The 26,375-nt window shown below is 35.5% G+C and overlaps 2 protein-coding genes across 3 annotated transcripts in view; one reads left to right on the top strand and one right to left on the bottom strand.

Moving 5' to 3' along the window:
* The window catches only part of LOC136025082 (eukaryotic translation initiation factor 2-alpha kinase-like), a 100,412-nt gene extending 92,348 nt beyond the window's left edge, over positions 1–8,064 (bottom strand). For both annotated transcript variants that reach the window (XM_065700799.1, XM_065700800.1), the window contains exon 1: positions 8,001–8,064. The gene's annotated coding sequence lies outside the window, so the exon portion shown is untranslated. The remainder of the gene's footprint in view (positions 1–8,000) is intronic.
* Positions 8,065–14,918: 6,854 nt separating this feature from the next.
* The window catches only part of LOC136025509 (glutathione S-transferase C-terminal domain-containing protein homolog), a 50,304-nt gene continuing 38,847 nt past the window's right edge, over positions 14,919–26,375 (top strand). Inside the window, exons 1-2 of the mRNA XM_065701538.1 lie at positions 14,919–14,997; positions 21,481–21,575. Coding sequence (XP_065557610.1) covers positions 21,493–21,575 — 83 coding nt within the window. The 5' untranslated portion in view covers positions 14,919–14,997; positions 21,481–21,492. The remainder of the gene's footprint in view (positions 14,998–21,480; positions 21,576–26,375) is intronic.

Genomic DNA, 26,375 nt, shown 5'->3' with positions numbered 1-26,375 from the left:
ATATTGCTTGGGAGGAATTTTCTTGGGGGGATTTTCTATGGAGGTAAAAGGCGGCTTTTCAAGCATTATTTGAAAAAACAATTAAAAAAAACACAATTTTTCAAATATAAGTAAGGAGCAATATCCAAAGTTGAAAGAAACTGAAATTGTCTTGAGTATAAGGAGAGGGTTAATAATATTTAAGAACAACTCCTGAAATAAAAGAGCTGCTTAACTAGAGCCAGGAGATTTTTCAAATACAAAAAGAAATTTTGGTGGGAAGAAAAAGGTATTGAGGAGGGGTTATCCCCCTCATGCACAGAACAATTTCTGTTCTTTTGAGCTTTAGTGCTGCTCTGTACTTTCAGTGAAAAAAAAATTTAATCAATGAAAGGCAGAACCAACTCTCAGGGGAAGCTATTAACAAGAAGCTGATTTTGAACAGCCAGTATCTTAATTTTCTTTATCCTGAGCCCAAGCAATTCAAAATCAGGGTTTTTTAAATATTTATTCCTATAATGTAAGTTTTTTGCATTTTATTCAAAATTTGGAAAACATTGCACAAAATACTCTTTAATTACAGTTTCTGTTATTGAATTTTGGCAAAACCTAAAGTTAATCTGAGCAAATAAAAAAGCTGATCAAAATTATCAAAATCAATATATCGATTATTGTAAAAATATTGATACATCAATATACTGCTTAATCAAATCAATGCCCAACACTACCCTGCAACTGTCAAGATATTCTTAGCTATATAGAAAAATGGGAATAAAAGTGATAAAATTCCTAATTCATAATATGTTGTAAGTTTTTAATTAATCACATAAACACCTTTGTTGTGATTTTCATCCATGTGACTAAATAATTTATTTGATAATATAATTTTGTTCAATTTTATGCAAAACATAGCTACATAAACATCCTTACTTGTTTTTTGAGGGATAGAGAAAAAACTTTCAGATATTTAATAATGCTGAAACATAGGAATTATATAGTATGAATAGCATAATTTTTCAAATCTGAGAGTTATGTATATAAAAAAAAAATGAAGCTAAATCATCAAAGAATTACTTTAAAACATTGATGTAAATGCAAAGAAAGAGGAAACTGTATCTGATTGAAAATTGCTGTATATTATGAAGCAAGAATGTCATCATTTTTAATCTTTAATTTTGTATATAGCCTAGGACAATATCTGGAGCCATTTGAGAGGAGGGCAGTCAATTGGTATAAACATAACTTCAAACATCACAAGAGAGCATAAAATTATAACTATAAAGGTGCTACTCTTTTTCTTTTCAGTAAATATGTTCAAGGTTCCATCACTGACATAGAGACAGGGTATACACTAACTAATATTTTCTTTCTGCTTTTCTAACTATAATAGTCACTTCATTTGCAAATACACACTATCCTATCCTGATGGCCCATATATAACCCTAATTTATAGGCTATATTTCACTGTTGTTTTACATCTGTTGACAGTTGGTTTTCTGACCCATCAAAAACCATTCCACCTAGTCTATATCCAAAGCCCTTCATAGGATTGTGGCATCTGGGGAAAATTAATTACAGCCCCCTCCCAACTCAAATCTAAGCAAAAACAAACCAAATCAAAGCGAAAATCTAATTGAAGTGGGCATTCCCTCAGCTACAACCCTCCACCCATCTGAATCATCCAGGGCAATGAATTGGTTATCCCTCTTCTTTGAACAGCTCTGCCTATATTGGACTATAAAAGAATGAAATAAAAAAAACTATTTTTTTTAGCTGAAAGTAAGGAGCGACATTAAAACTTAAACGAACAGAAATTACTCCGTATATGAAATGGGTTGTCCCCTCTGCAATCCCTCGCTCTTTACGCTAAAGCTTTTAATTGTTTTAAAAAGTAGAATTGTGGCAAAGAGTCAAACTTTAGCGTAAAGAGCGAGGGATTGCAGAGGGGACAACCCATTTCATATACGGAGTAACTTCTGTTCGTTTTAAGTTTTAATGTCGCTCCTTACTTTCAGCTAAAAAAAAAACAGTTTTTTTTAAATTTAATTTCTGAACGTTTTTGAATTAATGCATGTTTGGTTCTGGCTCTCCGCACATAAATTATTAAAATGAAATTTGTATATTAATTCTTTCTTTGGCTAAATGGCTTTCTCTTAGTTTTGATCAGACGATTTTGAGAAATAAGGGGTGGAGAAGAAGGCCTAGTTGCCCTCCAAGTTTTCGGTTACTTAAAAAGGTAACTAGAACTTTTAATTTTTAATGAACGTTTTTATTAGTAAAAAATATATGTAACTTAAGAATTAACTTACATAACAAACTTTCATAATCTTATATTTTTATTATGTATACGAGGGGGTTTGTACCCTCGTTAATACCTCGCTCTTAACACTAAATCGTAAGTTTTGTCCCAATTCTTTAAGAATGACCCCTGAATCAGAAAGGCCATAGAATAAATAGTTGAAATTAATAAAAATACTTTAGTATAAAGAGCGAGGTATTTATCTCCTCCTAAATACCTCGCTCTTTATGCTAAAGTATTTTTAGAACCCCTCATATGCGTAATAATCTCTGTTCGTTTTAGGTTTCAATGCTACTCCTTCCTTTCATTTGAAAAAACGTTTTCATGTTTATTTTTCATTGTTTTCTTATAATAATGCTAGAAAATCCTGCGCCCTTTTCATTGAATTTTTCTTCCCCTATGACAGATTCCTCCAAGGAAAGATCCTCTAACATAGCCCCCTCCCCTCAGCCCCACCCCCAAACAAAATAAAATCCCCCTGAAAACGTCTGTACACTTCCCAATAACCATTTCTATGGTCAAATAATTACTGGTCAAAGTTTGTAACTTGCAGCCCCTCCCCCAGGGATTGTGGGGGAGTAAGTCATCCCCAAAGACATATTTATTATGGTTTTCGACTATGCTGAACAAAATGGCTATCTCAAAATTTTGATTTGTTGACTTTGGGAAAAAATGAGCGTGGGAGGGGGCCTAGATGCCCTCCAATTTTTTTGGTCACTTAAAAAGGGCACTAGAACTTTTCATTTCCGTTAGAATGAGCCCTCTTGCGACATTCTAGGACCATTTGGTCGATACGATGATCCCTGGAGAAACAAAAAAACGAACAAATAAACACGCACCCGTGATTTGTCTTCTGGCAAAAAATACAAAATTCCATATTTTTGTAGATAGGAACTTGAAACTTCTACAGTAGGGTTCTCTGATACGCTGAATCTGATGGTGTCATTTTCGTTAAGATTCTATAACTTTTAGGGGGTGTTTCCCCCTATTTTCTTAAATAAGGCAAATTTTCTCAGGCTTGTAACTTTTGATGGGTAAGACTAAACTTGATGAAACTTATATATTTAAAATCAGCATTAAAATGCGATTCTTTTGATGTAGCTATTGATATCAAAATTCAATTTTTTAGAGTTTTGGTTACTATTGAGCCAGGTCGCTCCTTACTACAGTTCATTACCATGAACTGTTTGATTCTGGATATTTAATATTATTTAAAATGACTCATGAATGTGGATAATAATGGAAGTATGACAATGTGAGTAGTCTAATACAAACATGCTGCATATTTACAAAGTAAGAATTTTGCTCTTTTTTTTTAGTTTTGGAAAAAGCTATGCTTCAGGGTAATAAATGGGACCATCAGAGTGGGGATGTATTTGCATTTGAAATACTCATTATTTGGAAAGCTTTAAGTAGTGTGTTCACCTTCTCTCCAAGTCAGCAAGGGAATCAAGTCATCAAGGGATAATAATGGAAGTATAATAATGTGAGTAGTCTAATAGAAACATGCTGCATATTACAAAGTAGGAATTTTGCTGTTTTCTTTTTTTAGTTTTGGAAAAACCTATGCTTCAGGGTTATAAATGGGACCATCAGAGTAGGGATGTATTTGCATTTGAAATACTCATAATTTGGAATGCATTAAGTAGTGTTTTTGCCTTGTCTCCAAGTCAGCGAGGGAATATATTTTTACTTAGTTAGTCAGCAAGGCTTAAGCTTAGTTAGTTTTTTAGTCAGCAAGGGAATATAATCACTTCTAGGGCTAATCCTATTTTGAGCCCTTAAAGAGTTGAGAGGGCACAAAACAGGCCATAGTCCAAACAGTTTAATAGTATGTATCTAAAAAAAACTGGTCAAGGAGAAAAAAAGCCTACAATTTGCAGCTGGTTCAGGAATAGTAATAATTATTTTCCTTAGTCTTAGTAGTAAAATATTCTTCTGAAAACAAATTTGCACAAACTTTTTAAAAGAGATAGAAACCCTTAAAAATAAAGTCAGTTGTGCTATGATGTCATTTTTAAGGGTTTTCAGACTCTTTTCAAAAAACTCTGCAAATTTGTTTTCTTGATAACATTTTACTACTAAGAACAAGGAAAATAATAATTACCATTCCTGAATCAGCTGTAAATGACAATATTTTCCTGCTAGAGTTTTTTTTTTTTACAGAATATTTTTTTTAACTTCTGGCAACAATGGACTATGTAACCATTTGGGACTCCATGAAAGGTAAATATTTTATTAATAGACAATTCATATAGGTAAGAAACACAGGGTTTGGACAGGTGGGTTCATTTCAAATTATAGGCTCTGTCCTATTTTTATAGGATTTCCTGGGCCCAAATATAGGATTTGGAAGTCCTCAGGAAAAGATTTGTGGTAGATGGTGTTGGATGCCTGGTCCCATAAATTACCAAGTTTCATCCTGATCCCTCCAATCTAAGCGTTTTCCATGATTTTAAGTTCCCCCAAATTCCCCCCAATGTCACCAGATCCAGTCGGGATTTAAAATAAGAGCTTTGAGACCCAATATCCTTCTAAATATCAAATTTCATCAAGATCTGATCACCCATTCACAAGTTAAAAATACCTCATTTTTTCTAATTTTTCAGAATCAACCCCCCCCCCCAAACCACCCCAAAGAGAGCGGATCCATTCTGGTTATGTCAATCATGTATCTAGGAATTGGGCTTATTTTTCCCACCAAGTTTCAGCCCAATCCCTCCAATCTAAGCATTTTCCATCATTTTAGTTGGGATCATCTTAGTCAGGATTTAAAATAAGAGCTTCAAGACACGATATCCTTCAAAATATCAAATTTCATTGAGATCCAATCACCCATTTGTAAGTTGAAAATACCTCATTTTTTCTAATTTTTCAGAATCAACCCCCCCCTCCCAACTACCCCAAAGAGAGCAGATCCATTCTGGTTATGTCAATCATGTATCTAGGACTTGTGCTTATTTTTCCCACAAAGTTTCAGCCCAATCCCTCCACTCTAAGTGTTTTCCAAGATTTTAGGTTTCCCCCTCCAAACTCCCCCAATGTCACCAGATCCAGTCGGTATTTAAAATAGCAGCTCTGAGACACGATATCCTTCCAAACATAAAATTTCATTAAGATCTGATCAACCATTTGTAAGTTAAAAATACTTCATTTTTCTATTTTTTCTGAATTAATGGGCCCCAAACTCCCCCCCAGATCGGGGAAATTGGGAAAATGACTATTTCTAATTTAATCTGGTCCAGTTCCTGATATGCCTGCCAAATTTCATTGTCCTAGCTTACCTGGAAGTGCCTTAAGTAGCAAAACCAGGACCAACAGACAGACAGGCTGACAGAATTTGCAATTGTTATATGTCACTTGGTTAATACCAAGTGCCATAAAAACACTATGCTACAATGAGATTAACCAAACAGACGGACCAAAGGATGATGAGGCAATAAACGATAAAAAGCTGATTCCAACAATCCTCTATGCAGGAGGGCTAACTTTGCACTTATATCAGGGACATCAAACTTACAAATTATCTTACCATTGCTATACCAAGGGGGGAGATAAAGTAAAAATTAACAATATCTGAAATAAAAAGTCTGCATCTGATTAACATCATTTTTCTTTAGAAGGGGATAAAAACCAGATATATAAAGGACAGATTGATCACAGAATGAAGCATATAGCCTACCCAGTGCACATCTATTATACTTCCCTCAATTAGCAACTATCTTAGAATAGCCTGGGCTGTATTCACATGAGCCAGCCAGCATTCAGCCAGGAAACACATAAGTTGCAAGAACTCCAGTCTCATTAAGCAGAGACTGCTAGCCTATATACTGATCTTTGCTCATTTTGGACAGGCCCAACATGACAAAAAAAAAACAAACAAAACATAACCTACTAAGTCAACACAACAGCATAGCCCAGGCAGAAGCAGCTTACTAAGCCCAACACAAAGCATTAGTTAAGTTCAAAAAGTTCAACAGTTGTAATTAATTATCAATCTACAGCAAAAGACAAAAAATTGCAAATCATGAGCAATGTTCTTCATGCTCTTCAGCTGAAAATATAGGAATAATAGGATTTTAGCCAAAATATAGGCATTTTATAGGAGTACATTAAAATATAGGAATTTATTGGAATTTATAGGTGAGTCCATACACTGGAAACAAACTTACTTCTAGAACAAGAATCTCATCCTGAATCCAAATATGACATTTGTTTTTGTTGTAAATTCAATTTTAAGCCCTTTGTAGACCTTCAAAGATAATACCTTTTTCTCTTATTTCTGATCAGTTTATATACCTGTGTTAGTGTCAATCTTGCTGAAACTGGATTACTCATAAATTGAATTGACAGTGACAAAACTGAGAATCAATAAATGCATGTGAAATGTATTATATGAATAAATAATATAGAAATACACATAGATGTCATGTTTGGATTCAAGATGAAATTCTGATTCTAGGGGTAATTTTATTTCTTACCTATCTGAATTGTCTATTGATACAAATATTTTTCCTATTAAGGGCTGAAAATGGAGTTTTGCCTAAAAACAATTATTGAACTGTGAAACTGCATAAGAAAAGACATTAAAATTTTAGTTTAGTGACTTCTTGCTATCTTGGAAAGGGGTTAGGTTAGGAAAATGAAACTTTCAGGGATGGGTCTACAGGCTAAAGTTTATACTAGGAAGGTATTTTAAAGTACCCACCTCCACTCCTTCTCCCTCTAGAGGGCCCTGAAATTTGCCTACATGATAGGTCTATATGTATTGAAAATTTGACAAAACAACATTTTACCTTTATTTTCAGTTACCAGTTGCTTTCTCTCTGCCCTTAGCTCTGCAAATGCAATTCCTGTTATTTGAGTTGAATTCTGAGCCATATCAGTTTTTTTCAAACTTTAGGAAATGTATTTGCATATCTTTAAAATCTTATAAATTGGGATTGAGCAAAGTTGTGAAGCTGAAAACAATTTTGTTGTACTTTATTCAAGCAGAAGATCTATTTTGCAAGGTTTCACTTTAATAACACACATATTTTTAAAGGTCATCAAAGGTCTGGACCCTCTAGAGGGAGAGGGAGAAGAGGTAGATACTTCAGAATACTTTCCTGTGACATACTTTAGCCTCTAGACCCATCCCTGTAAGTTTTATTTTCCTACCCTAACCTCTCTCTGATATAGCAAGAACTCACTAAACTATAATTTTACCAAAAAGGCATCAAGTGGTAGCCTATATAGTCAATACCCCTTGACTATAAGGATATGGACCCCACTTGCCCCCCATAAAATTGCTGTATATTTGCCCCTGAAGCTATTTGACTGTTCCAGCTCATTAGTACATTTTAGCTTTTTACCATGGCTTGTTACACTATTCCTTGTCAATTAGCCTAAGCCTAGATTGATTTAAAGGAACCAACACTAGGAGAAGCAACTAGGCCTAAATCCTGAACCAACAAGTTCCTAAAATTCACCATTTAGCTCGAAAGGAATTTGCTGTACACCCCTTGTTTTTGAACGCTTCTTTAAAAAAAATATTCGATTGAAGTAGCCTATATGTTTGTGATAGAATTTTCATGGTGGACCAGTTCAAATACCATAACCACAACTCCTCTGAGACAGGCTACTTGTTTGTTCAGCTTGGATGTTGTAATCTGAACAATATTATTCAGATACTTAAAACGAACTGTAACAATCATTTGCCTAAAGGGTAAAATTTGCTTACCATCTATTCCATTTATTTTTATTTTTTTGTTCTATTACTTCTATTTTTCAGTCACGGTAAAACATAGTTATCAAGTGCGTTGTATGATGTAAAAAAAAAGAATAGCAGGCCCGATTCTGGAAAACATTGCAGTTAATTTTTGTGTTTGTCTATTTTTTGGAGATTCTTAGTTTGTTATTCCTTTTTGTCTCTGTTAGCTCTATCATGGAATTTAGCACTTTACGTTCTGTACCTGTCATCTGATCAGTATTAAAGAAACCGCTATATGAGATAGCAGGCATCCTTCAGAATTTCACTGTGATCCCTGCCAAAGCTGATATTTCAAAGCGGATACTTTATCCCGGGAAGAAAACTTTCGGAAGAAAAATGCAGAGAATTTTGTGGTTACAATTAAGCCAATTTTATTAGAAGTTTTTGCATATGTCAATGGACCTAGGCAGAAACCAACCTAACGCCTGACTGATGAAGTTATCATTCTCATTTTGATCTTTTTATAGACAATTGGACACTAAAGTAATATTGGGTTAGGTAGTCCAAAAAATTAAGCATAAGTAACAAGTACTCAACCAAAATTTTGTTTAAATTTCAGTATTTCAGTAGCTGACTGGTATTGTAGCAGACTTGTAGAATGTGCGCACGACTAGATCATTTGTATGGTCTGAATCAATAATAGATCTCCGAAAACCGCGTACGTCGAATAAGCTGCTTCTCCAGCGTCTTGAAGTTAGAAAGTGGTCAATTCGGTTTTTTACGACAATCTAGGGACACCCAGGATTATTTATGGATTGACTAATGCTCGAACAATGTGAAACTTATGATCTAGTCGTGCGTGCAGTCTACTCTGGCCTCTGGCTAATACTAACAGTCTGCTACAATTCTGGCATCGAGGTCGCCTGCAACACATAAAATATCATGTCCAGGCACATCTTTGGTAACCACTTGTAACATTTCATAGAATCTGTCTTTTTAGTCTTTGTCACCTTCATTATGAAAGCATAGCAGGCAATGATTGTCAATTTGGTTTGGTTTGAGATATATCGAACCGCCAATAACCGTTCTCTTATAAGGTTCCAACTCACCATTGCCTTCGACGCGCTAGGTGCCATCAAATTCCGTGTCCAGCGCCGTGTGCTGCACGATCTCTACTAGAAGCCAAAGTGTATCCGTTGTCAAGTTTCTCTAGTCCACTTCCTGTCCATTTAGCTTGACCCACGACAAGTAGATCCAGACAATACTGTTTCATTTCTTTGAGAACTTTTTTGGTTCTTGAAATGTGGTTCATCGTTCTTACATTCCAAAGTCCTATTTTGGTAGTTCCTTATGCAGTCAGAAATCAAGTCCGGGGGCGTGCAGGGGTCATCATCAGGGAGTTTGAAGTATCTGATGCTATTATCGATGTTTCAGTTGCAGTTGATTTTCCCCAAAGATGGCCCTGTTGGGTCCGGGTGTGGGTTACAAACCCTCAGCCCAACCTCCTCCTTTTTCCAGGCTTGGGACTTGCTGCTATGCACACATTTGTATACGGAATAGGCAGGGAAAAGATGGAATAGCGAGAAGAGGAAGTTAGTAACCGTGCTTTGCTTCTAATCCGAGTTTGTGAGTTGGAATAAGCCGTTGATCCGATCATAATAGAAATAACTAAACTGAAAGATAAAGACTATGATTTCGTAACATATAAGAACAGACCTACAAATAATCAGTTTTATCTAAATGAGAGAAGTTCTACTGGGTATATGAGGACACGTAGAAATTGGTGATGAGAAGGACTGTAAAATACTGAATCAATTATGTCGTATTTATTGCGCCACTTATTTGAAATTTTGCATCATTTAAATTATACCTTGAGTCGGTTGCTCACTCATTTGCTTAACTGTTAATATTGCAACTTATCAAAGCTTCCTTATCAAATTATTAAGTTGATATTATTGAGTTATCAATATTAAGGTTAACGTTATTAATTATGAAGCACATCGAGGATGTGGACAATAGCAACAATAAGTTTTTGTGGGGATAAAAGCAATACGTGTTAGGGCTCTAGTCAAAACTATGAACAAAAATACGAAGCAGAATTTTGTCCCTTAAATTTTGAGATAGCATCTTTTTAACATGACAAGGAAATCATTGTTTTTTTTTTGGGAACGGAGATATATAATTAGACAGGCAATAGTGTCATAGCACTCAATAAATTTCTAAAGAAAATGAGGGGAAACCAAGGATCATAAATTAGCTTCGAACTCAATCTTAAAATCGGTGCTAAGATAATGGAATTTTCAATAAAAAAAAAGCAAGCAAGTATTCTTTCACAAATTCTAGAAATGTCTCGTCTCAAACTCCAAAAAACTTCTAGTCTCGATGATTTGGAACGAAGTCCTTCTTCGTAAGCAGTCAAAGCTTTTTCTAGCATATGCTAGGAAGTGGGGAAGGACAGAGGTCATTATTATTCATTCTTTCATTTTTAATAAATAAATAAAAAAACAAGTTGTTTTTTATAACTGAAACACTAAAACACTAAAACTTAAAACCAACAGAAATTATTATAAATCTGAGGGGGGTTGCCCCCTCTTGAGTACCTCATTCTTTAAGCTGAAGTTTGACTAGAAAAACTGTAGCGTAAAAAGCAAGGCAGTAAGGAGAAGGTAACTCCCCTCGTATTCATAAAAATTTCTGTTCGTTTTGAGTTTCAATGTTGCTTCTTGCTTTCAGTAGGAAAAACTCGTTTTTTATGTAATTTCTGATTGTTTCTTATATAATGCTGTGAAATCCAGCTCCCACTGTATGGAAAAACACTGCCCCACAAAAATTCCTCCATTGAAATATTCTGTTATGTACCCTCCCTCCCTCATCAGAAACTCCCCTCCCCGAAAAGTATCTGTATACTTCCCAATAGGCAATACTGTATGTAAACAATGGGAGAGTTCATAGCATTTACCCCTTATCCCGGAGGCTGTGAGGGTTTAAGTCATCCTCAAACACATGGTCATTAGATCTTTTGACTATGCTGAACAAAATAGATAGCTCACAATTTTGATCTAAAGACTTTGGAAAAAGTGAATGTAGAAGGGGGCTTATCGGCCTCCAATCTTTTCGGTCATTTAAAAAGGGCACTAGAACTTTTATGTTGCGTTCAAATAAGTCCTTTCGAGATGTTCTAGGATTATTGGTTCGATGTGATCACCCTTTGGGGGAAAAATAATCAAATAAACACGCATCATTGATCTTACTTCGTGGATGATATACCAAATCTCACATTTTTTTTAGATGGTAGCTTAAAATTTCTACAATAGGGTTCTCGGTTACGCCGAAACTGATGGCAAGATTTTCATTAAGATTCCTTTAATTTTAGGAGACGTCACCCACTTTCAAAAAAGCAGGCAGATTTTCTCTGGCTCATAGCTTAATGAGTAATACTGAAATTAATGAACCTTATATATTTGGAATCAGCATAATAAGCCAATTCTGTTTATGTGTTTCTTGATGTCAAAATTCGATGCTTTGACTTTCGGCTACTATTGACCTGTATCACTCCATTTTTACAGTTTGCTACCACGGACTGTTTGATTAGAGTCATTCATTTGCATTCAGTCATTCATTATCATCGAAAATTATCGTCATTACGATGTCAAATGCATAAGGATATTTGTCAATTAATACTGGAACCATCGTAACCAATAAGTCACTGTAATAAACTTATCCTTTGTGAACTATCGTGTCTCACTTGTTTATCCTGACGTCTATATGGTTATATAAGCCCAAACCTCTATTTCTACTTTAAGGCAAGTCCTCTAGGCTGCGGCCTATACTCAAGGTAAACACAGTCTACAATGTTAGACTGAAGAACCTTTCAGACCAAAAATCTTTGCTTGCGTTTACTTTCTGACTCGTCATCTTACTTAAGAAAATTACATGCTCTGCAGCGTCAAAAATTACATATGAAACATAGTTGAAATTTGTTCAACTTACGTCAACAGAAACGTAGAAATGTAATTCAGAATAAGTTTAATAATAATTTGATAATTTGTAAATTAATGATTAATAAATCAATATTAGCTAATGTTATAAATTAATAATAAGTAAATTTAATAATTTTCACAAATCTAACTTTTTATTATGAATATTAAGGTCTCACTGTATTATAATTTTTTTTTATCTAATTTGATTAAAAACAGATGGTTAAAGGAAAAAATTATCAGAAAAGTTGAAAATAATTATTTTACGCAATTTTTTGGGATTTAAAAGGATAGAAGTGATTTAAGATCATAAATTTTAAAGGGAATAATTTATAGTTGTATATCTTTTGGAGTTCAGTAAGGTTTTTGCCAGGAAAACCCCTTATTATGTAGTCCCTGAGCGGAAAGGCATCGTCCCATAAGAAAAATGCGGAAATATGGTGTAAGTTCCTGGGAGCTTTTCGAGTGGAGGAAGCCCGGCATCTCCACTATCAATGTACTTCCCAAATTTGGACCAAGAAAAGACACCGCGATCACTCTCAGATCTGTAGGCACCAACATCATACAACAAAATTTTTAGTTTGCCTCACAAGTTGCAAGTAAAATCCCACTAAAATGATTCTCATAACTCTAAAACTGTGAGCCAGAATTGTAAGGGCACTGAACACTGATGTGTTTACTATCCATAGCATCTATGCAATTTGGAATTTTCCATCGGGTAAAGATCTGAATTGCAGTCTTCCTGACTGCAATGAAAACTGACTGCAAACTCGTTAAGTCTTCTTGAGATGAAATAGTTATAACACTGGGAGAACGAATGTCAAAAATGTCTGTAAAAAAAAACTCTGAACTCATAGTGTAAAGCTGTCATGTTGTTTCTTGTTGCTAAATAGCGCAAATTCAAGACTAGGCGAGTCTCGGGGGATATGGATTGTCTAAAGTTTTTATTTTATTTATTATTTTTATTTTATTATTTATTTTATTATTTCTCGCAAATCCAGGCTTATGGAGCCAAGCATGCTGTATATGCACATACCTTTGCTGAGAAGTCAGCCTGTCCCAATGCCCATTCATCAAGGAATCAGTTTCAACTGGAGGTCCCAAACTGGAATCAACATTCGCTTTATGCATATCCCTTTACTGAGCCCCCCCCCGGGGGAAATGAGTCCTCCAAGCTGTCAAGTAGAACTTATCTCTATTAGTAAAGATTTGATTCCTAATTACGAGATCCAGACTATTTTAGCTGAACTCATCTCAAAGGCTAATCCCAACTATAGAAAAATATATACAGATGGATCTGTCCAGAGGGAAAGAGCTGGAGCACGAGCATGTATCCCATCCCTGAATTTGAATATTTATTCTCCTCTCCCATTGGGATCTTCTATCTTGTCGGCTGAATTATGTGCCATCCGCCTGGCCTTGGATGCACTTATATATTATAACATGGAATCTGAAAATATACTCTGTCTCTCCGACTCTAAATCAGCATTACTACTGATCTAAAATATTAATAGAATTGCTAATGACAAAGATTTATATAATATTAGAAGGCAGCTTCTTAATCTTAAGATCAAAGAAAATGAAGTTTATTTTCAACATGTTCCTAGTCATAAAGGCATCAAATATAATGATATGGCTGATTCTCTAGCAGCAAAGGCTTCCATGTTATTTCCTATTCCTTCCTCTGACCTCAATTCACGAGATATTATCAGGCAGAGATCCAAAGTTAATCACAGTAAATTAATAATATCTCCATTTCATACAAGATTAAATACAGTGCTATATTACCGGCTGAAATCAGGTACCCTACTTCTAAATAGCTTGTTAATTGGAAGTTACATCATTCCCCTTCATGCCGAATCTGCTTTTCAGCAGAGGAAACAATCCAGCCTATTTTATTTCATTGCCAGGCTCAGAGTGAGGAGACTGTTGCTCTTAAACGTTGCTGCTCCTTGGCTAAGATTCCAAATACTTATACAGCTATCCTGGATTCTAACCTGCCATGGGAAATTGATCGTAAGATATTTAAGGCAGCAATTGATACCTTAAAGAAGAGAAATATTGTTTAATAAAGATTAAAGCTTGAAGAAGTCTATTTTTAAAGGGACGGGATTTATCCATAGTTTTTGATTGTGCAGAAGAGAGCGGGAATGAGTAGGAAGAGCCGTATTGGTACCGGCTGGCCTAGTGGCCTTAAACTGCTGGGGACAGGTAGCTCAGGTACTCGCACTTCCCACAATCAATAACAGTGTATTATTGTTCATAATCGTATATATCCATTGTTTGCAGACTGGAGGAGAATAGCGCTTCCAGTAGCACTTCACTTAGCAAGTCACAAAATTCATTTTTAGTAAAGTGTGTAAAACTAATAACTTTTCCATAGTTGTCAGTCAAGAGAAGCTCATTAAGCAAGTTTAACTTTCCTGTTTTCTCCCTTTTATTTGTTTCCCAGCATCGGTCGTACGCATTGCTTCCTTTTTTTTTCGTTTTTTAGTCACCGGCATTGTCATTTTGCTCGGAAGGAAGCAGTTATAACGCAATAATTAAAACATCGTCATCAGAACTATTATTATTAGTAACGTTTAAAAATTTAAAACTAACTGCCAAGCGAGGAAAGTAGAGACACTTAAAAGAAGAAAAGGTCTATTACAGAGTTTTTAGTTACGTTGGTCTGAAGGGAAAGTAATTTAGTTTGAAAGCTTAGCTACATAAAACCGTAAATGTAAACCTAAAACGTAATTCTTACTTTGTGGTCTGAAAGAGCCATAGCTGTTGGTACTATTTAATGTACGACAAGACTAGGCGAAACGTAATATGGGACATGACAGGCAAAACTCAATGCAGGTGCACGTATGTGCCGGTGCACGATCTGTAAAAACTTAGCACACACTCTATTTTCTCTCCGGAAATAAAGAGAGACCTTGATGGTTCTGAAAGATGGCTCTATAGGCTACCGATTAAGTTGAATATTTTGTTGTAATGCATTAAATTCAAATGATTGAAAAGTGTAGCAGAAAAAAACTAATTTTATCAATATTTGTCCTGCTAAAGTAAGTTTTATGTTTCTAGATAACCCAGGCTTCTCCTAGAGATCTTCCTTCGTTAAAATCATAGTTTAGTGACTTTGGCTATCTCTGAAAGGGGTTAGGTTAGGAAAATGAAACCTTCAGGGATGGGTCTAAAGGCTAAAGTATGTCACGGGAAGGTATTTCGAAGTACCTACCCGTGACTTACTACTCTAGAGGGAGAGGGAGACTACTCTAGAGGGAGAGGGAGCAGAGATAGGTACTTCAAAATACCTTCCTGTGACATACTTTAGTCACAAAAAGGGGTTAAGTTTGGAAAATGAAACTGTCAGGGATGGGTCTAAAGGCTAAAATATGTCACAGGAAGGTATTTTGAAGTACCCACCTCCTCTCTCTGTCTACCTCTACTGGTTCCTGATCTTTAAAAATATGTGTGTTATAAAAGTGAAACCTTGCAAAATAGATCTTCTGCTTGAATAAAGTACAAAAAAAATTGTTTCCAGCTTCACAACTTCACTCAATCCCAATTTATAAGGTTTTAAAGATATGCAAATACATTTTTCTAAATTTTGAAAAAATAAATAAAAAACATTGATAATGCTCAGAATTCTAGGCCCTACTTAAATAACAGGGAATTGCATTTTCAGAACTAAAGGCAGAGAAAAAGCAACTGGTAACTGAAAATTAAGGTAAAATGTTGTTTTGTAAAAATTTCAATAGATATAAACCTGTCATACAGGCAAATTTCAGGGCCCCCTGGAGGGAGAAGGAGTAGAGATGGGTGCTTTAAAATACTTTCTCAGGTTATCTTTGGTAAAATTATATCAAGTCTTATAACTGGCTTTCATGTAAAGTGAATATACCACTTGATGCCTTTTTTATGCTCTTTATGAATAGGCTATAATAATTGCTTCTACCTTAAATTGAGAATTAAGCACTTGTTAGTTCTTAAAAATGATGAAAATTAAAAAAATATGACAGTTCATACAACTGATTTACCAATAAAGCAAACATACCACTTGATGCCTTTTTTATGTTCTTTACAAATATAATAACTGCTTCTACTACAAATTCAAGATGAAGTACTTTTTAAGCTCTTAAAAATGATGAATTTTCAATTAAAGTACAAGTTATCCATTGTTTCTGAAAAAATACTACTACATTTTCTCTACACTCTTTTCAATAAAATAATACTACATTTTCTCAGTGTTAGGATTATTTATAGCCTAATAAGGTTAGGTTAAAAAGTGCTTAAATTTGAATTTAAGGTAGAAGTAATTAACTTTGGGAGAAGTTTGTGAAACAAAAAACAACAACAGCATACAAGAAGTACAAAATTGCCAGGAATCTCCTCAGAAAAGAAATGCAGAAACTCACTGTAAACTACAAAGAACATCTGGCCAAAAATGCCCTAAGTTATTCTGGAAACATATCTCCCTATGTAAACCAGGCAAACACTCAGTACCAGACCTGGAGAATAACAGCTCAGTCTCTTCCTGTGCCTCTGAAAAGCTAACCTTCTGAATAAGCAGTTTGCCTCAGTGTTTTCCAAGGATGACCTCCAGTCAGCCCTCCCACCAGCAGAACAGGCTCACACTGCCTTCCCAATGTTACACTCACCAGTCACAGTTGAAGAAATAACCAAACAGCTTAAGGAGCTTGATGCCAATAAATCAACTGGACATGATGGTCTGAGCCCACGACTGCTGAAGGAACTAAGCCCTGCTATTTCAATGCCCCTGGTAAAATTATTTAACTTGTCGCTAACACAAGGGAAGCTTCCAAGGGATTGGAAGAAGGCAATAGTCATCCCAATTCATAAGAAGGGTAGCAAAACTTCAGCAGCAAACTATAGACCTATCAGCCTTACCTGTGTGGCATGCAAGGTCATGGAGAGAATTGTGAATAAATGCATCATTAACCATCTTGAGGCTAACTCACTCATCAGCAGCAGCCAGCATGGTTTTTGTTCTAAGAGATCAGTGGATACAAACCTTCTTGAGTCTTACAGTCTTGTAACTGACCTAATAGAAAAAGGAGTACCAGTGGATATAATCCTGCTGGATCTAGCCAAAGCTTTTTACAAGGTTTGTCACCACTACCTCATTTACAGGCTATGCACCCTGTCTCTTAGTCCAAAAGTGATCAGTTGGATTGAGGATTTTCTGAGGGACAGAATGCAGCAAGTGAAAGTGACCAATAGACCAAATAGTTATGCACTCCCTGATGAAGTGAAATGTCACCAGCGGGGTCCCCCAGGGCAGTGTCCTGGGCCCTACCCTGTTCAATATATACATAAATGAGCTAGCCCTTATCACCAGTAACAAAACCACTCTCTATGCAGATGATTCAAAACTTATAGGTCCTGCCAATACCCCTTCTGCCTGCCAATCCCTCCAAAATGATCTCAACCACATGTGCTCCTAAGTCAAAAGATGGTTGCTGGAATTCAATGCTGAAAAATGCAAGGTCATACACTTTGGACACAGCAATCCCCAGCAACAATACCTAATGACCCAAAACCCTGGATGTCACCACATACTGGAGCATGTTCAGGAGGAGAGAGACCTTTGAATTGTTGTAGACTCCCAGTTGAAATTCAGCTCCCACTCACAGAAGATCTCAGCCAATGCTAGCAGAGCCCTAGGTATCATTAAACACAACATTACCAGCAGAAGTAGACATGTAATCACCAAGCTCTACAAAGGACTGGTAAGACAGTGTTTGGAGGTGGGGACAATCCTGGCCACCCCTCGATTCAAAAAGGATAAGGTAGTGCTTGAGCAAATCCAACATAGGGCCACTAAGCTGATTGCTGGTATGGAAAATAAGCCCTACAATGAACGGCTGAAGGAACTCAACCTCCCCTCTTTAGTCTACAGGCAGAAACAGGGGGATATGATCCAGGCACATAAACTCCTCTCTACCAATCAAGAAAATGAGCTCCTGGAGATTGACCCCTCCCACATAACTCAAGGACATCCAAACAAAATCTGCAAAATTCATGCAAAGACTGGACCAAGATGCAGCTTCTTCTTGAACCGGATTGTGAACCTCTGGAACAACCTCAAGGAGAACACTGTTTCTGCTGAATCAACAGATGTATTTACACACTGTCTGGATGCTGAGTGGAGTGACAAACCATGGAGATTTGACTGGGATGCACCAGAATCTTCCACCAGAATTTAATCAACCATGTATGCAACTGTCATCACAAGGAGTGATTCAACAGGATCAAAAGTCCTTATTTCACTCCAAGATGTGATTTAAGGTAATTTAAGGTAATGTTCATAAAGAGCATAAAAAAAAGGCATTGAGTGGTATGGTCTCTTTATACAAAAGCCAGTTATATGATTTGCCACAAATTTACCTATACTTTAGCCTGTAGACCCATCCCAAGTTTTGTTTTCCTAACCTAACCCCTTTCTGAGATAGCCAAAAGTCACTAAACTAGAATTTTGCCCCTTGTAGTTTAGCTACTTTTGCTATCTTGGAAAGGGGTTAGGTTAAGAAAATGAAGCTTTCAGAGATGGGTCTACAGACCAAAGTATTGCCTGAGAATGTGTTAGTTCCCTCCTCTTTCTCCCTCTAGAGGGCCCTAACCTTGATTGACCTTTAAAATCTTTGTGATATAAAAGTGAAACCTTGCAAAATAGATCTTTGCTTGAAAGAAGTACAATAAAACTTTTTCAGCTTCACAACTTTGCTCAATTCCAATTTATCAGGTTTCAAAGGTCCACAAATATATTTCCTAATTTAAGAAAAAAAACCATTGATATAGCTTAAAATTCTACTCAAATAACAGGAATTGCATTTTCAGGACTAAAATCAGAAAAAAACAAACTGATAACTGAAAATTAAGATAAAATGTTGTTTTGTCAAAATTTGATTAATAGGTACAGACATATCAAGCAGGCAAATTTCTAAGACCTAGAAATTAGAAGAGAGTTAACATGGAAGCTTGGGAGTAACATACCTTCCTAGATTATGTTTTTGACCCTGGATTCATAACTAGAAGTTTCAAATTCTTAATCTAACCCCTTTCCAACATAGTGAAAGTTGCTCAACTAGAGTTTTACCCATTTTGGTTCTTGCTACTGCACATATTCAAGAATCGACTGATCAAGCTTATTAACTAGATTAGGTTAGATTCCCTACTAGATTAGGTTATATAACCAGACTAGATTAGATTCAAGAATTGACTGGTCAAGTTTATTAACTAGATTAGACATCTCAAATTCTAATTTTGGTCAGATTAGTCTCTGTAGAAATTTATTAATCACTGCTTGGGATCTAATGCAAAATGTTCTCTTTATTATACTGATAGTTTGACTGGCTTAGCTACTCTAGACTGCATACCTATTGCAATGGCTATTTAGAACTATTGGTTATTTGGTCCAATGTGTATAATCTTACATTTATGGATAGGCTTATTAAACTCTAGTTGCCAGCTTAGACAAGGTTAGTCAACTGAGTACTTAGGGTATATTTCTTGTGCTCCACTTTTCTATACAAATGTTGCAACTGTTAAGTTTAAATGTCAGTGAATTTATATTTGCTAGGTTGAAAGTGAACATGCCACTTGATGGCATATCTTTGTCAAATTTTATGCTCTCCAAATAAACCTAGGCTACATGGGTACTTACAGCAATTTTTCTAGAGAGCAGAGGAGTAGTCAGTGGGGGCAGGAGAATATAATTTAGGACATATTTTTATAGGAATATGTTTTTTGAAATATATTTAGAAAAAAACTCAAGAGGAGTTACTAATTTTACATGCAAAATGAAATAAACATCAGAAAAATTCTAAACAGCAAGGATTCTTGAAAAAGACATCAATTAGTTTAATTTCTTATATAATTAATTATTGTGTATAATTCTATTTTTATTATTCATTATGTCTAAAAGAGTGAAAAGAAAATGAGACTCTAATAAAAATTATGGAAAAATTAGCTGCCTTCCATGATTAAAACAGGTGTAGACTTGCCTTTATGCAATTTTTTAGCCTTAAAATATGCTAAAGAAGGAGTGGAGATAAGAACTTAAAAACAGTCTCTAGACAGATATTTTTGAGCTGTGATTTCATTCCTGTAAGCTTCATTTACCTACCCTAGGTCAACAGATTTTAAAGACCTCAAAAATCATCAAATTAGGGGTTTGCAAAGATCTTCATGTTTCTAAGGACACTCAAGAATCACCCTCCCTTCAATGGTCATATTTGACTGAACAATATGAGCAGGTTAAAAAAAAAGTTTTTCACAAGAAATTTGTTATCAAACAGCTTCTGGTAACAAACTGCTTATAAGGACTTATTCAGGCCAATATTGACAAAAACTCAAACAATGGAATTTTGATGACAGTTGATACATCACATAATTGACTTTTTATGGTTATTCCCTCGCATAGCTATATTGGCCTCAGGTGGCTTGATATGGCAATAAGTTTTTAGTAGTAGTAGTAGGCTATTTAGTTTATTTTTACCATCCAAATGAAAATTTGCCAGATTTATGAAAGAAGGAGGAAGCCTCCACAAAAGCAAGCAATATTAACAAAAATCATCTTAGATTTATTGTAGAAGACAATCCTACCATGAAGGTTTCTAGCTACTTTCTATAAAAATGCAGAGTTTTGCACTTGTTTCCAGAACAAAGATTGTGGAGATATATTGATTTGTTTTTGTTCCTTTTCCCAGGGGTGATTGTATTGTGGAAATTAAAGATTCTATGGTCCTTTTTAAGCTGTTATAACAATTTTGCAATTGGTAAAAATGTTGTTTTCTGGTACTGAACTACAACTTTGCCACAAAGAGGATAAAGTTACTATTTATTAAAAACTGTGAGATGGCCAATTGAATTAGAAGAATGAAAAACCATATTTTATGCTTCCCCATTGCAGAGAAAGTAATGCAGCATGATGGTGCATTTATTCCTGAAGATTAGCATTTAACTAACTTGATTCACTTTAGTTTTGGTGAAATGATGTTTAGTGATGCATTATTGCCCATGAGCTATGAAGGATGGGCAGTGGGTCATTGCATAGGAAGGGGTAGGGCAAATGGCTAAAAGAGCATATTTCAGTGCCCAAACTGCTAACTTTCCATGAACAAAAAAATACATGTTACCTCATGGTTGACTGAACAGGCATTAACATTATATGAATAGGGTTTACAAAACTTGTATCCTTCTATGGTAAATGCCCAAAAACGTGAGGGCTATTTTGAAATATAAAAAAGGGCTGTAGATTTTTATGCCATCAGTTTCTTTACTGCATCTTTGCTTGTTATGTTTTTTTTTCATTTCAAAACAGAGCTTACTTTCCAAACATGCATCATATATAGTAGACTGTATGTATACCAGATAAGAGGTATGGATAAAGTGAAGCAATGCAATGTTAGGAATAAGGATAAGTAAGTATATGCACTTGTTCTTTAGTAGTTTTGAGAATATTTGGTAACCATTTTCTACCAACAAATATTAAAGAATAAGGTGTTGCTTAGGGACTCTTTCAGGACTCAAAACGGATGTTGAAAAGGAAGCAGCTACTGGTTTTAGAACGAGCATTAAAAAGTTCATGGATTGGTGTATTTGCTGACTACCTAGCAAGGTGATCAAAACAACTATAAACTCACCCAAATGTCTTGGTAAATGCTCTTTTTTTCCCGAGATTAGGAATACCCTCAATCCCTAAATTGACATAAGGGAGGCCCAATGGACTTCTGACTAACTGTGTCCCTGTCTACCAAGGCACTTTTGGCCATTTTTTGAATTTACAGAAGAGGTGCTATTATTTCCTTATTTCAGAATTAACCAACCTTTATGTTTGCCTGTCAAGAAACTCAAGGTATGTCTTTATACCCTTAGAAGCAAGTACATTTGTAGGTTTAAGACAGTGAAAAGTGTCTTTGTCTAACTTATAGTGTGAGGCTAAATCTAGGAGCTCTAGGCCTAATAATGGATTGGAAAAAATCATAATGTTTTATAAATTACTACTAACAGAAAAATTTTATAAATTGTTCCAAGGCCATATTTATAGCATTTATTTAAGCTGACATAATGCATGAACTACCAAGGAATTTCTCACCAGTTACAATATTAAGAAAGGTAACATGTGCTCTCATGAAACTTCAACTTTGTTATCCATTTTGAGCTTTCAACAAAAATAAAGAAATTTTTTATGTATGTAATTTTATCAATATCAGCAGATTTGCTCTGGATTTACTTGAGGGGGGGGGGATAAGTTCTTTTGTTCAGTATGATAGGTCATTGTTTATTAGAGAGAGTATCCAATCCTATGGGGGCAATGGACCCAGCAGGAACAAGGGATCTCGTTTGGACATTTGCAACTTCGTGAGCTAGGCCTCTAAACATGGCCGCATTTCTGTGCCCTTCTTCTTCTTCTGTTTCAGCAAACATGGGCTTTTTAGTCGAGACTATTCAGCCCCTTTTCCTTTTGACTCACTCTGTGAGTTAAAATGAGCTGCTGCATTGGTGGCTCCTTATTTATTCTGAATCTGCTTAGATATCTTGCAATAAATCTTTTTATTGCAATATTGAGGATATATATTGAGACCTGTGCTCTGTGTGCTGGTATGGTCAGCTAAACTCTTAGCTGATAGTGAGATTTTGTGGTGTTGGAAGCACTTTTAAGAGTTTACATTGCAGGTATACTTTGCAAACATCAGCATATTACAGTCAAATATGCATTGGTCAGTTGTTTCATTTTTTGTATTACAATGTCTGCAAAGAGGGGATAAGTGAATTGAGCCACTTGAATTAGAAAAACTGATACAAAAACGCCTGAAAATTTAGCTCATGTGTGCCAGGCCAAATTCTAAGATAAATTTTAGAAAGGTATTTATTGGGAAAGGGAGATGAATTTGGTTGATTCTTATTTAGTATTATTTCTGATATTATCTAGTGATATATATCTCTAATGGGGATTTGTCTCCCACTTGGCTGGTCAATATTTAGAGCATTTTTTTTTCAATTTCATCTGGGTGATGGTCATCAGTCATACCTGAGTGGCTTGGAACATACTGAAAGTATGTTCTTATGCCTCTTGAAGTAAGAATATCAATAATGCTAAGACAATATCATTTGTCTATATCCATCTTATGCTGAAAAGCTGTGTACAGCAGCTCTAGGCTTGACAAAGAGTCAGAATAAACTATGATATTTTGTAAATTAGGAATCAAAGGTTGATTGTTCAGTAGGTGCTCTAATGCCATGATTATGGCATTTAAATCTGCAGACATTACAGACACATTATCATACATTTCAAGGTGTGAGAGAAAAGCTCCAATTGCTACCTTCTTATTCATTTTGGACTCATTCAGTAAATCTTTTCTGGGTGAAAGCAATAAGGGAAAGTTCTTTAGTACACTTTGAGAAATTAGTGTTTATTATGGGGATAGAGTAACTCCATGGGGGGAGGGTGTTTTGGGGAATGTAGGTGCACTAAACTTTGCTGGCACTAGGAGTTTCTTCTGGGTACTGCCAAATTCATTTGCAATGCCTCTATACATTGATGGATGTCTTAACCAGTTATGCAGGTTATGTGAGCTATTGGCTTCAATTTTTTCAGATAATTTATTCAAAGAAATATTTGTCTTTCATGTATTGTTGATAATCCACTCACAGTAAGCAGAAACTTAGTGCTTGTTGGTTCCCTAAGACCAAATGTCAGACAGATTATATCATTTTGCGTTGTTTCAAATTTTTTAATCTGAGTGTTTGCACAAGCGCTATAAACAATGAGCCCATAATCAATATGGAATCTTATTTGTGATTTATAAAATTGGAGTAAAGTTTTCTCATTACAACCCCAGGGTGTGGATAGTAGTCTTTCTTTATTCTGATTTTCCTATAGCAATTTTTTTTATTGTATTTGTGATATGAAGGTGAAAATTAAGTTTTTGGTCATGTATAAGACCTAAGTAATTTATTTGATTTTCTCTGGAATGATTCTGCCATTTAGTATTAGTTTTGCATCAATATTTTTTTGCTTATGGTGGAACTGGATGAGTTTCGACTTGAGGTGCAATGGGTAAATCAGATTTTTGAGAAAACTTTTCAAACTGGAAAAGTGACTTTTGTAATTTTGAATCTGCAATTTCAAATGTGTTGCCAGTTGCCCAAAATACCAGATCCTCAGCATATGTGTGTGAGGCTCATGTCCCAGCTTTGGGGGTAATCCAAGATCTGCAAGTTTAGCTGAAAGGATCTGGTTGTTCACATTGTCATATGCTCCTTCAAAATCTAGGTTTGCAGCAACTAGGACATTGTTTTTTGATAGAGATCATCTATGGTAATTATTAACGAGATAAAAGCATCTGTTGAGGAGTAGTGTTTCCTGAAACTAGTTTGAGTATGAGGTATCATATTATTTTCCTCAATGAACCAAAGGAGTTGATTGTAAATCATTTTTCTCAATTACTTTTCCCAGCACAGGTGTAATCATTATAGGACTGCGAGACTCAGGGTCATATTTGGCTTTATTTTTCTTTAAGATTGGTAGGAGGGACAAACATATCCAAACATTACAGAATATGGATGTAGCCCATGTGTGATTTTAGCAATTTAGGAATTCCTTTTTATAAGAAGGGCTGAGACTCTTTATCCGTGTAGGATGTATGTTGTTGTGGCTACTAGTAGGCTTAGCCCTTATGTGTTGTATTGCATTATTCAATTTATGCATTGTGAATGGGTGGGCTATATACTCTGGGCCTGGCTGATATATGGGATTTATGGAGATTGGGGTGGTGTTGCTGTTATTATTTGATGTTAGGTTATTGGACAAAAGAGTTGCAAATAAGTTTGTCTTTTCATTATCATTACGGGCGTTATCATATAGTAGCTCATACTGGAGTGGGTCAGGAAAATTTTTTCCACAGATGTGTCTTGTGAGTTTGTGTGTGATTGGCTCATGTGTTCCTCTGGATACACTATTTGCAAAATTGTTCCAGTAATTATATTTAGCATGTATTATAGCTTTTTGAGATTATCCTTAGCCTGTAATGTATTTAAATACATTGCAGGAGAGGTTTTTCTTAGATATGTTCTCCTAGCTGCCTTTTTGTTCTCTATTTGTTTTGACACTCATTTGACCACCATTTGACACCCCAGTCTTCAGGCATTAGAGTGAAGATTAGCAGCCGACAGATCTTCTTCTTCTTCTTATTCAGCAGACGGGCTTTTCAGTCGATACTATTTAGCCCTTTTCCTTGTGGCTCACTCTGTGAGATCGACAGAGCTATGGAGCTGGTTTGTCTTATATGATTTGTATCTGCTCAGATTTCTTGAAGTATATCTTTTGATACCAGCAGTTGAATTATAAGAGAGTATATATTGATCTTTGTGCTCTGCGAGAGAGTATGGTCAGCAAGACTCTTGGCTGTTAGTGGAATTTTCTGGTGTTTGAAGCATTCTAACATTTTACATCGCAGGGTATACTGTGCAGACGTCAGCATATTACATTCAAATAGGCAGTGATCTATTTTTTCATCCTTAAGATTACATGACCTGCAAAGGGGGGACGAGGGGACTTCGCCACTTGATTCGCCATTTGAGCCTGACCGAATTCTATGATAAATCTTGGAAAGGTGCTTACTTGGGAAAGGTGATAGGGTAGGATTCTTATTATTTATCAGTACCTCTGTAAGTCTCCAGCGGTAAATATCTCTAATGGGGATTGGTCTCCCACTTGGCTGGTCAATATTTAAAGCATTATTTGCTATTTCATCTGCCTTATGGTTACCTATTATACCCGAGTGGCTTGGAATATACTGTATATGAGTTAAAATACCTTTTGAAGCAAAAATATCAATAATCCTAAGACAAAGAAATGTGTCAATATCCATCTTATTTTGAGAAGCTGACGAAAGAAGCTCAAGGCTTGACAAAGAGTCAGAATATATTATAATATTTTTAATATTAACTTTCATATATTCATTAACCATGAGGAAATCTAATGCCATGATTATGGCATTTAGCTCGGCAGACATTACAGATGAATTATCTTGTAATCTCTCTCCTAAAGCGATATTATGGGTTGGGAAGAATGCTCTGCTTGCCACTTTCTCATTCATTTTGGACCCATCTACAAAAATTTGGAAATGGTTTTTATAAGCAACATTATTTAACTCGGCAAATTTTTTCTGAATAAAAGAAATGGGGGTAAGTTCTTTGGTCCACTTTGAGAAGTCAGTCTTTATTATGGGGGTTGACCAACTCCAAGGGGGGGGGGGGGGGTTTGGGGGAATGTGGGTGCAATAGATTTTACTGGCACTGGGAACTTCTTCTGGATATTTGCATATTCATTTGCAACGCCTCTAAACATAGATGGATTTCTTAACCAGTTATGCAGGGTATGAGAATCATTGGCTTCAATTTTTGTAAGGTACTT

This window comes from Artemia franciscana, chromosome 3 (assembly GCF_032884065.1).
Source record: "Artemia franciscana chromosome 3, ASM3288406v1, whole genome shotgun sequence".
Classification (NCBI taxonomy): domain Eukaryota; kingdom Metazoa; phylum Arthropoda; class Branchiopoda; order Anostraca; family Artemiidae; genus Artemia; species Artemia franciscana.
Note: the sequence above shows the minus strand (reverse complement) of the source record. Positions and strands in the feature narration are given on the sequence as shown.